This window comes from Mobula birostris, chromosome 20, assembly GCF_030028105.1.
Source record: "Mobula birostris isolate sMobBir1 chromosome 20, sMobBir1.hap1, whole genome shotgun sequence".
Lineage (NCBI taxonomy): Eukaryota > Metazoa > Chordata > Chondrichthyes > Myliobatiformes > Myliobatidae > Mobula > Mobula birostris.
The window spans coordinates 11991668-12004848 of NC_092389.1; the positions used below are offsets into that span (position 1 = coordinate 11991668).

Here is a 13181-nt window from a genome sequence, read left to right on the forward strand (position 1 = left end):
AAGTCTCAATTTGTAGTTGTTCATTGAAGTTCAGAATAAAGCAATTTAAAAATTTACGTTTGCTCTCTGTTTACAGATAAGCCACTACCCCAGGGAGCCCCTGGAAGTGTAATAGGAATTCTGGGTGGAATTATCGCTGCTGTTATCATCATCAGTGCCGTAGTGACAATCTTCTTTATTTACCGACGCCAGCAAAAGAATCGAGCAGACACAGACAATGACCTGTGAGTATTGGCTGAGATCCAAGCAACTTCTGACCAAGTGCTAACCACATGCTGACTGCATGCTTGGTATTAACTGAATATTCACTGAGTACTAATTGAGCACTGACCAAATACAGCCAAGGATTGAGTACTGATTAAGAACTGACCAAGTACTCACTGAATCGTGACAAGATGCTAATTGCTGATGCAGGACTGAACACTGACTAGTTTCTGATTATATTGTAATTTCACAAAAATTGCAGATTCAGCAATGGAAGTCCGCTAAGCAATATTTTAACCTGAAACATCACTGTAAAATGTCTCACCACCCTGTCCCATACACAATGACTCTCTGACTCTGAAATACACTACGGTGGCGCCGTGGGTGAGACACTCCGCCTCACAGCGCCAGGGACACAGGTTCAATTATTACCACTGGGGGCATCTGTGTAGAGTTTTCATGTTCTCCTCATGACCACCTCAGTTTCCTCCCACATCCCAAAGACATGCAGGATGATAGGTTAACTGGCCACTGTGAATTGTCTCTCTGTGTGCCAGTGAAAATCCGGGATGAGCTGATGAGAAGGTGGGAGAATAAACAAAATGGAAAGAGCATAGGATAAGTGTGTAAAATAAGTTTAAATGGGTGACCAACAGTGTGCATGGATTTAGAGGGCCCATATACTTGTTTCCCTGATGTATCTCCCTAGGACACCAAAACCAGCTGCCTCAACACATAGACAGAGAGAGAGGGAGAGAGTGACAGAGGTAGAGTGGGAGTGAGAGGGACTGGCAGAGTAGAGCAGTGCCATCTGTATCAAGGGGTCCCTCACTCAGAAGGACCTACTTTGGTCTTGATATCAACATGAAAAATGTTATGATTCTGAAAGGCTCAGTGTTTACAAAGTTAATGAGCTCTCACTTTTTTATCTTTTAATATCTGTTATTTATTCTATCTATCTCCCTGTCAAGTTTTCTGTCTTTAAATATCCATCTCTTTCAAATGTTATCTTTCTTTCCTTACCTCCATTTCCTTACATCTTTTAATCTATCAGTTCATATATCCATCTTTCTCATTCTGTCTTTAAAATATCTCTATCTCAATCTCTAGCCCTCCCTACTTACGTCTCTTTCTCTGTTGCTTCAGCTCACTCAGTAAAGGCAGTCATCATTAGTTCTTGCCGGAGGCTCTTTATGATGAAGTTAGCACATTAAATTAGAACTGTTAAGATCTTATTAAAATATCCCTGAGTCCCTTTGCCTATCTTCTTACTTAGCTGCATTTTCACAGGTGGAAGTTTTTTTATTAACTGCTTTGTAAGTTTGATATTTCATCGAGTTACACATCAATGTGATTCATTAAGTGAATGCAGTCCTGTATGTTGGTGCGTGAACGAAGTCACCAGAGATAGTACTGGTAGATATGAAGCAGTCTCTTTATTCAATAAAATGATACGGACAACCTTTTGGAGGAAGAAGGCCTGCTTGACCAAACACTACACAATATTTTATATGCTAAAGATTAAAGGATAATTCAGGACACTTTCATATTTATGATGCAATCACAATGCTTCCTTTGAACTACACACAACCTTTAGACCTCCCTCTTCGCACCCACACTATAGTCACCCAAGTGACACACAAATAATGAATTGAAATCAGCATTCTCTGGTCTTCCAATTAACTGTGGTTCATGGTTCTTAGGAACCTATTGTTCAGAGCTGCATTTTATATTTAATCTACAGTCTATATTCAGATCTGAAGATTGGTGGCTGAAGTAAATTGTTATATGTGCGAAACCTAAAAAACACTCTAACACTATATATGTTTGTTGAGCCAGACACACCTGCTTTGTATTTACGCTACCTTGTGCAAAAATATTAAACTCCATCAGCAGGATTGTAACATCCTTTAAAGTATAATAATATAGGGCCTTCCAGCAAAATGCAGCACATCATGTTAAAATGCAACCACAAATTGCACCTGTGATGGAGTAACTCCCACCACCAGGTTCAGGAACAGTTATTACCCCTCAACCATCTTGAACCAAAGAGGATAACTTCATTCAACTTCACTTGCCCCATCATTGAAATGTTCCCACAACCTATGGACTCACTCTCAAGGACTCTTCATCTCATGTCCTTGATAGTTATTGCTTTTTTTTCTTTTTCTTTTTTCATTATTTGCTCAGTTTGTTGTCTTCTGCATGCTGGTTGAACGCCCAGGTTGGGCGGTCTTTCATTGATTCTGTTATGGTTATTATTCTTTAGATTTATTGAGTATGCCCACAAGAAAATGAATGTCAGGGTTGTATATGGTGACACACATGTACTTTGATAATAAATTTACTTTGAACTTTTAAAAATGATCCCAAGAGGCAGCCTGAGAGGGATCTACTGTAAGAACTTAACCTTGCTGTAGAGTCACTTCCTCTCTTCCTTAGGGAACTTCCTCTGTGCTTTTCCAAAATTTGGATTTTTTATTCCTCTGTCTTGGTAATGGAATGATTGATTTATCCAGATTAATATGTATTCATTGGACCAATCTTGAAATATAGTATGGTACATGTGCTTTGCCTGATTTAGATGTGATACCACAAAGCAATTAGCATCAGCAGGAATTGTGGCACTAACGATAATGAGGTGTATGTGATCTTATTAGAATTGCTTGAGTCTGTGATCCAGTTACTTATACCTACCGACAAGATGAAAGAAAGTCCATCACCCCAACCCAGACACCAGAAACACAAACCTCCAGACAGCTTGGATTTATTTAAAGGCTGCTTTAGCATCCCTCTAAACTGAGACTATACCTTAAGAGCTGACACATTATAGCCATCAGAAATTTCAGCAGTCTGGGGCTCATTTTTTCTAGAAAGAAAAAGATTGAGGATTATCCTAATGGACATCTTATGACTTAAGCTTATAAATGTCTGAACAAAGTTATGAACTGCAACATGGTATATGCAGAAAAAATATGGGGAAAGCAGGCGCATCTGTACAGAATTAAGATAACACTTAAAGTTGGCATTTCAAAGAAAGGGTGGCACTTTTTCTCCCCTCATGCCACCTGACTCATCAAATATGTTGAGCATTTTTTGATTTTATTTCACATTTGCAGTGTCTGCAGTATTCCGCTTTTATTAAGTTATTCATCATGAAATCCAATAAAGAATTCAAATAGAACTTATTGGAGAGTGGCTAGAATATGGAACTTGCTTTAACAAGGAGTAGTTTAGGCTAGTGGCATCGGTATATTTGAAGGAAAAGTAGGTAAGTGAATAAGAGAGAACATGATAGAAGAATATGCAGAGATTACATAAGGTGCGAAGTAGCTTGTGAAGACCATAAAATCTACCATGAAGCAGTGTGTAATGAATCAGTACCACCACCCCTGGACTGGCAACAATGTCGTGTGTAATGAATCAGTACCACCACCATAAGACCATGAGACATAGGAGCAGAATTAGGCCAGTGGGCCCATCGAGTCTGCTTCATTCCATCATGGCTGATTTATTATCCCTCACAACCTATGATCCTGCCTTCTCACCATAGCCTTTGATGTTCTTACTAATCGAACCTATAAAACTCTGCTTTAAATATACCCAATGACTTGGCCTCCTCAGCCAACGGTGGCAATGAATTATCCTTTGGCTAAAGAAATTCTAAATCTTTGTTCTAGAGGGATGTCTTTCTATTCTGAGGCTGTGCCCTTTGGTCCTAGATTCTCCCAATATTGGAAACATCCTCTCCAAGTCTACTCTATCTGGGCCATTCAATATACTTTTAAAGATTTAGACCGTAAGACATGGGAGCAGAATTAGGCCATTCAGCCCATTAGGTCTGCTCTGCCATTCCATCATGGCTGATCCCAGATCCCACTCAACCCCATACACCTGCCTTCTCACCATATCCCTTGATGCTCTGACCAATCAGGAAACTATCAACTTCCTCCTTAAATATACCCACGGACTTGGCCTCCACCACAGTCTGTGGCAGAGCACTCCACAGATTCACTACGCTCTGGCTAAAAAAAAAATCCTCCTTACCTCTGTTCTAAAAGGTTGCCCCTCAATTTTGAGGCTGTGCCCTCTAGTTTTGGATACCTCCTGCCACAGGAAACATCCTCTCTACATCCACCCTATCTAGTCCTTTCAACATTCAGTAGGTTACAATGAGATCCGCTCGCATTTTTCTAAATTCCAGTGAGTACATAGAAACATAGAAAATAGGTGCAGGAGTAGGCCATTCGGCCCTTTGAGCCTGCACCGCCATTTATTATGATCATGGCTGATCATCCAACTCAGAACACCGCCCCAGCCTTCCCTCCATACCCTCTGACCCCCGTAGCCACAAGGGCCATATCTAACTCCCTCTTAAATATAGCCAATGAACTGGCCTCAACTGTTTCCTGTGGCAGAGAATTCCACAGATTCACCACTCTCTGTGTGAAGAAGTTTTTCCTAATCTCGGTCCTAAAAGGCTTCCCCTGTATCCTCAAACTGTGACCCCTCGTTCTGGACTTCCCCAACATCGGGAACAATCTTCCTGCATCTAGCCTGTCCAATCCCTTTAGGATCTTATACGTTTCAATCAGATCCCCCCTCAATCTTCTAAATTCCAACGAGTACAAGCCCAGTTCATCCAGTCTTTCTTCATATGAAAGTCCTGCCATCCCAGGAATCAATCTGGTGAACCTTCTCTGTACTCCCTCTATGGCAAGGATGTCTTTCCTCAGATTAGGGGACCAAAACTGCACACAATACTCCAGGTGTGGTCTCACCAAGGCCTTGTACAACTGCAGTAGTACCTCCCTGCTCCTGTACTCAAATCCTCTCGCTATAAATGCCAGCATACCATTCGCCTTTTTCACCGCCTGCTGTACCTGCATGCCCACTTTCAATGACTGGTGTATAATGACACCCAGGTCTCGTCGCACCTCCCCTTTTCCTAATCGGCCACCATTCAGATAATAATCTGTTTTCCTATTTTTGCCACCAAAGTGGATAACTTCACATTTATCCACATTAAATTGCATCTGCCATGAATTTGCCCACTCACCCAACCTATCCAAGTCACCCTGCATCATCTTAGCATCCTCCTCACAGCTAACACTGCCACCCAGCTTCGTGTCATCCGCAAACTTGGAGATGCTGCATTTAATTCCCTCATCCAAGTCATTAATATATATTGTAAACAACTGGGGTCCCAGCACTGAGCCTTGCGGTACCCCACTAGTCACCGCCTGCCATTCTGAAAAGGTCCCGTTTATTCCCACTCTTTGCTTCCTGTCTGCTAACCAACTCTCCACCCACACCAATACCTTACCCCCAATACCGTATGCTTTAAGTTTGCACACTAATCTCCTGTGTGGGACCTTGTCAAAAGCCTTCTGAAAATCCAAATATACCACATCCACTGGTTCTCCCCTATCCACTCTACTAGTTACATCCTCAAAAAATTCTATGAGATTCGTCAGACATGATTTTCCTTTCACAAATCCATGCTGACTTTGTCCGATCATTTCACCGCTTTCCAAATGTGCTGTTATCACATCCTTGATAACTGACTCCAGCAGTTTCCCCACCACCGACATTAGGCTAACCGGTCTATAATTCCCCGGTTTCTCTCTCCCTCCTTTTTTAAAAAGTGGAGTTACATTAGCCACCCTCCAATCCTCAGGAACTAGTCCAGAATCTAACGAGTTTTGAAAAATTATCACTAATGCATCCACTATTTCTTGGGCTACTTCCTTAAGCACCCTGGGATGCAAACCATCTGGCCCTGGGGATTTATCCACCTTCAATCCCTTCAATTTACCTAACACCACTTCCCTACTAACATGTATTTCGCTCAGTTCCTCCATCTCACTGGACCCTCTGTCCCCTACTATTTCTGGAAGATTATTTATGTCCTCCTTAGTGAAGACAGAACCAAAGTAATTATTCAATTGGTCTGCCATGTCCTTGCTCCCCATAATCAAGTCACCTGTTTCTGTCTGCAGGGAACCTACATTTGTCTTTACCAGTCTTTTCCTTTTTACATATCTATAAAAGCTTTTACAGTCCGTTTTTATGTTGCCTGCCAGTTTTCTCTCATAATCTTTTTTCCCCTTCCTAATTAAGCCCTTTGTCCTCCTCTGCTGAACTCTGAATTTCTCCCAGTCCTCAGGTGAGCCACTTTCTCTGGCTAATTTGTATGCTTCTTCTTTGGAATTGATACTATCCCTAATTTCTCTTGTCAGCCACGGGTGCACGACCTTCCTTGATTTATTCTTTTGCCAAACTGGGATGAACATTTGTTGCAGTTCATCCATGCAACCTTTAAATGCTTGCCATTGCATATCCACCGTCAACCCTTTAAGTGTCATTTGCCAGTCTGTCTTAGCTAATTCACGTCTCATACCTTCAAAGTTACCCCTCTTTAAGTTCAGAACCTTTGTTTCTGAATTAACTATGTCACTCTCCATCTTAATGAAGAATTCCACCATATTATGGTCACTCTTACCCAAGGGGCCTCTCACGACAAGATTGCTAATTAACCCTTCCTCATTGCTCAAAACCCAGTCCAGAATAGCCTGCTCTCTGGTCGAATCCTCGACATGTTGGTTCAAAAAACCATCCCGCATACATTCCAAGAAATCCTCTTCCTCAGCACCTTTACCAATTTGGTTCACCCAATCTACATGTAGATTGAAGTCACCCATTATAACTGCTGTTCCTTTATTGCACACATTTCTAATTTCCTGTTTAATACCATCTCTGACCTCACTACTACTGTTAGGTGGCCTGTACACAACTCCCACCAGCGTCTTCTGCCCCTTAGTGTTACGCAGCTCTACCCATATCGATTCCACATCTTCCCGGCTTATGTCCTTCCTTTCTATTGCGTTAATCTCTTCTTTAACCAGCAACGCCACCCCACCTCCCCTTCCTTCATGTCTATCCCTCCTGAATATTGAATATCCCTGAACGTTGAGCTCCCATCCCTGGTCACCCTGGAGCCATGTCTCTGTGATCCCAACTATATCATAATCATTAATAACAATCTGCACTTTCAATTCATCCACCTTATTACGAATGCTCCTTGCATTGACACACAAAGCCTTCAGGCGCTCTTTTACAACTCTCTTAACCCTTATACAATTATGCTGAAAAGTGGCCCTTTTTAATGCTTGCCCTGGATTTGTCGGCCTGCCACTTTTACTTTTCTCCATAGTACTTTTTGTTTCTACCCTCACTTTACACCCCTCTGCCTCTCTGCACTGGTTCCCATCCCCCTGTAGTGAACTAACCTCCTCACGCCTAGCCTCTTTAATTTGATTCCCACCCCCCAACCATTCTAGTTTAAAGTCACCTCAGTAGCCCCCGCTAATCTCCCTGCCAGGATATTGGTCCCCCTAGGATTCAAGTGCAACGCCTGTGCCAAAAGAGGTCCCAATGATCCAAAAACTTGAATCCCTGCCCCCTGCTCCAATCCCTCAGCCACGCATTTATCCTCCACCTCATCGCATTCCTACTCTCACTGTCGCGTGGCACAGGCAGTAATCCCGAGATTACTACCTTTGCGGTCCTTTTTCTCAACTCCCTTCCTAGCTCCCTATATTCTCCTTTCAGGACCTCATCCCTTTTCCTACCTATGTCATTGGTACCTATATGTACCACGACCTCTGGCTCCTCACCCTCCCACTTCAGGATATCTTGGACACGATCAGAAATATCCCGGACCCTGGCACCAGGGAGGCAAACTACCATCCGGGTCTCTGGACTGCGTCCACAGAATCGCCTATCTGACCCCCTTACTATCGAGTCCCCTATCACAACTGCCCTCCTCTTCCTTGCCCTACCCTTCTGAGCTACAGGGCCAGACTCTGTGCCGGAGGCACGGCCACTGTCGCTTCCCCCGGGTAAGCTGTCCCCCCCAACAGTACTCAGACAGGAGTACCTGTTGTTAAGGGGCACAGCCACCGGGGTACTCTCTATTACCTGACCTTTCCCCTTCCCCCTCCTAACCGTGACCCACTTGTCTGCCTCCCGTGGCCCTGGTGTGACCACCTGCCTGCAACTCCTCTCTATCACCTCCTCACTCTCCCTGACCAGACGAAGGTCATCGAGCTGCAGCTCCAGTTCCGTAACGCGGTCCCTTAGGAGCTGCATCTCGATGCACTTGGCGCAGATGTAGACGTCCGGGAGGCTTGTAGACTCCAGGGCCTCCCACATCCGACACCGAGAACAGCAAACTGCCCTCACACTCATACTGCCCCTCTCCTCAAATAACAACAGAAAATGAATGCCAAACCTCCCTCGCCTCGCCTGTTTCCGCCTAAGCCCATTGAGCCAAAGCCCTTAAGTCTTCACTCTGCTCCCGGCTCACTCCGCAGCCCGCAAACTCCGCTGCCCGCTCTATGAGGCTCTGTTCCTTTTAAATCTGCCGCGCTGCACAGCCCGACGTCACACGCCTGCGCAGTCCTGCCTCTCAGAACGCCGTTGGAGAAAAAAAATAACGAAAATTTCAAAAATGTCTTTCTCGGCACTCCCACTCAGACTCTCAGACTCCTTCTTCGAATCAAACCCGAAGCAGGATGTCTGCCCTTTTAAATCTGCCGCGCTGCACTGCCCGATGTCACACGCCTGAGCAGTTCCGCCTCTCAGAACACCGTACAGGCCCAAAGCTGCCAAACGCTCTTCATATGTTAACCCCTTCATTCCCAGAATCATTCTCGTGAACATACTCTGGACTCTCTCCAATGACAACACATCCTTTCTGAGAAATGGGGCCCAAAACTGTTGACAGTACTCCAAGTGCAGCCTAATTAGTGTCTTATAAAGGCTCAGCATTATCTCCTTGCTTTTATATTCTATTCGTCTTGAAATAAATGCCAACATTGCATTTGCCTTCTTTACCACAGACTCAACCTGTAAATTAACCTTCTGGGAGCCTTGCACGAGGACTCCTAATTCTCTCTGCACCTCTGATGTTTGAATCTTCTCCCCATTTAGATAATAGTCCACACTATTGTTCCTTTTACCAAAATGCATTATCATACATTTCCCAACACTGTATTTCATCTGCCACTTTTTTGCCCATTCTTCCGATTTGTCCAAGTCTTGCTGCAGTCACATTGCTTTCTCAGCACTACCCACCCCTCCGCCTGTCTTCATATCATCCACAAACTTTGCCACAAAGCCATCAATTCCGCTATCTAAATCATTGACAAACAATGTGAAAAGTAGTGGTCCCAATACTGACCCCTGAGGAACACCACTAGTCACCAGCAGTCAACCAGAAAAGGCCCCTTTATTCCCATTTGCTGTCTCCTGCCTGTCAGCCATTCCTCTATCCATGCCAGACTCTTTCCTGTAACACCATAGGATTTTATCTTGTTAGGCAGCCTCATGTGTGGCACCTTATCAAATGCCTTCTGAAAATCCAAGTAAATGACATCCCCTGCTCTCCTTTGTCCACCCTGCTTGTTACTTCCTCAAAGAACTCTAACAGGTTTGTCAGGCAAGATTTCCCTTTGCAGAAACTATGCTGACTTTGACTTATTTTATCACTCGTCTCCAAGTACCTTGAAACCTCATCCTTAATAATAGATTTCCAACACTTTCCCAGCCACTGAGGTTAGGCTAACTGGCTTATAATTTCCTTTCTTTTGCCTTCCTCCCATCTTAAAGAGAGGAGTGACATTTGCAATCTTCCAGTCCTCTGGAACCATGCCAGAATCAAGTGATTCTTGAAAGATCATGACCAATGCATCTGTTATCTCTTCAGCAACCTCTCTCGGGACTCTGGGATGTCGTCCATCTGGGCCAGGTGACGTATCCACCTTAAGACCTTTGAGTTTGCCAAGCAATTCTTCCTTTGTAATAGCAATGGCAATCACTCCTGCTCCCTGACTTGGACCTCTGGCATACAGCTTGTGTCTTCCACAGTGAAGACAGATGCAAAGTACCCATTAAGTTCAGCTGTCATTTCTTTGTCTCTCATTACTACCTCACCAGCATCATTTTCCAGTGATCCAATATCAACTCTCACCTCCCTTTTACTCTTTATATAACTAAAAAAAAACTTTTTGTATCCTGCTTTATATTATTGGCTAGCTTGCCCTCATAGTTCGTCTCTTTCCTTCTCATAACTTTTTAGTTGCCTTTTGTTGGATTTTAAAAGCTTCCCAATCATCCAACTTCCTTTCCTTGGCTTTTATGCAGTTGTTAACTTCCTTTGTCAGCCACAGTTGCCTACCCCTGCCATTTGAGAACTTCTTCTTCTGTGGGACATACTGTATCTATCCTGGGCCTTGCGAACTATTCCCAGAAACTTCAGCCATCTCTGCTCTGCCACCATCCTGGCCAGTATATTTAAAGATAAAGATTAGCTTTATTTTTCACATGTACATCAAAACATACAGTTGTTTATGTCAACAACCAATACAGTCTGAGGATGTACTGGGCGCGATCCGCAAATGTCGCCATGCTTCTGACACCAACATAGCATGCCCTCAACTTAGTAACCCTTGATCCTTTGGAATGTGGGAGAAAATCGGAGCATGCAGAGGAAACACGAGGAGAACGTACGGACAACAGCAGAAATAAAACCCCGAACGCTGGTGCTGTAAATCATTACGATAACCGCTCCACTACTATCCGTTGGGAGGATTCAGTGAAATCCCCCTTTATTCTTCTAAACTCCAGTGAGTACAGGCCCAGAGCCATCAAGCACCCCAAAAATGTTAACCCTTTAGTTCCCGTGATTACTCTCATAAACATCAGGACTCTCTCCAGTGCCAGCACGTCATTTCTTAGATACGGAGCCCAAAGGCATTAAAGAGAGTGGTACATCCAGCTTTATCACCATCCCCTTCTCACTACCTTCCCACCAATCCCTGCTTGCCTCCCTTCTACCAGGGAGTCCCAAGTGGCGTGGGGCTGTCAGGAGTTTTTCCTGATATATATAGTATTCCCTCTCCTAACTTCTATCCTGAGCTAGACCACAATAAAAAAAGGCCAGTAGTGTATAAAAATTGCTAAACTTGTAAACTGATTTATTGTTGTCACGTGGGGGAAAAAGTTTGTTTTGCATGCCATCCATACAGATCATTTAATCACATCAGTACATTGAGATAGTACAAGGGAAAAGCAATAACAGAGTGCAGAAGCTCGTGTTTAAGTTGCAGAGGAAGTGCAGTGTAAACCGATACATAAGGTGCAAGGCTTTGGCAGAGTAGGTAGACTGAGAGATCAAGAATCCATCTTATCACTCAACAGGATGTAAGTGTAAAATCAAATCAAAAATCAAAATCAAATCAAGTTTAATTATCATTGAAACTATACATAGATACAGCTGAACAAAACAGCATTCCTCTGGGCCCAAGTGCAAAACATTCAAAAATAGCGAGTAACATAATTCAAAGTATCGGGCAAAGAAGCATATTCACTCAAAAAAATAATAGTAAGACCCTGAGCGACAATGTCCAACAATCGACGGTACAGTCTCCCGGCAGTGTACAGACGCAAGCAATCCAACCTGTCATTCCTCCGCTCGAACACAGGAGGGCAGCACTGACAGGAGAGTCCAGCCCCCAGCTGAGCTCAACCACACTGTAGCACTTCAGCATCTCTCACCTGGTCTGCAGCAGCAGGCAAGCCTGAGGCTTGAGGCCTAGTTCTCACCACAACTGAGGCTACACAGCTCCCACCCCTCCACCAGTTGCCTGTGGCAACTTACATTATCTCTGTTCAACAGAGCCTTGCAATCGCAAGTGAAATGTCTGAGACAATCTCCCACAGCTATACTGAACCAACTCCAATGTCCAAGTAACGGGCAGCGACATGGTCTGCAGCCAGGTCACCTCCTCCATACCCAAACCAGCTCCTCTGATACACTGGCAGCTTCTCTGATATTCCGCTTTGCTCCTCTGATATCCGACCAGCCCCTTAGACACTTTGGCCGACCCCTTTTACACCTCGACTGGCTTTGCCGCCAACACCAGTCCAGTTATTCTGATCAACAAACAGCTCCCTGATGGAATAGCCCTGCAGTACCCGATTTTCTTGGATAGGATTGTCTTTAGATCGAAAAAAACAAATTTCACAAAGAAAAACTTTGGTTGGCCCCTGAGAGGCTGCTGCGTTGTATGCGGCACCACCTTACAGGAAAAAGTAAGATAATAAGTGTTTCTGAGATGAAAGGGTTAACAGTGTGGTGTTGAATCAAAAGGATTGATGAGAGATGGTGGACCATAGGATGGGGTAAGATCATTGCTTGTAGAATTTTGTAATTAATTACTTATATACACTAATCTCTTCAGTGACAATTGTCTTTACGAGCTATTTTTAATTATAGAAACATAAAGATTAGTCAGGCAGGGTGCTGTGTAGAGATGTTGCACAGCATCCAGTGTGAGTAGACAGCCTGAAACCAAACATTTCATCTTTCCTGTGTATAACTTGGGTGACTGTCAGCAAAATCCAGGACTCCAAAGCCAGTCTCTGTGTTTGCTTACTTGTTTATTACTAGAGTTGACCCAGAGAGGCTGTAACAAAAATATTATTAAATTCATCCCTTGTTCTTTTCTGAGTTAGCAGCAAAAGGTATCATCAAACAAAAGTGACACTGTACATGTATTCAAGGTTACAAGAAATTACTAGAGTAAATTTATTTAAAAATTAAATGGTTAATGAAGTAGTAAAAGAGACAAAATAATACTTATTAACCAATTACTAAGTCGAGGTACACAATATACCACCGGAGGGAATTGCAAGTATCTGATCACTGCCTCTCCCCCTCCCTCCCCCCCCCCCTCAATATCTTTGTCTCGTGCTCGTGGCACTTAATTGCGATCCAGGCTAAGTGAAGAATCCCATTTGCACCAAGAAAGTGTCCATTTTTTGTGCCTTTCAAAAATCTGACACAAATTTCACCCCATTCACTCCCCTCATGGTACCAGCCTGTACCTTCTTATCTCCCATGACCCTGG

General features: G+C 43.6%; 1 protein-coding gene across 4 annotated transcripts in view; it reads left to right on the plus strand.

Moving 5' to 3' along the window:
- The window catches only part of nectin1b (nectin cell adhesion molecule 1b), a 548976-nt gene that overhangs the window by 468651 nt on the left and 67144 nt on the right, over positions 1-13181 (plus strand). For all 4 annotated transcript variants that reach the window (XM_072238137.1, XM_072238130.1, XM_072238129.1 and 1 more), the window contains exon 6: positions 77-224. In XM_072238137.1, coding sequence (XP_072094238.1) covers positions 77-224 — 148 coding nt within the window. The remainder of the gene's footprint in view (positions 1-76; positions 225-13181) is intronic.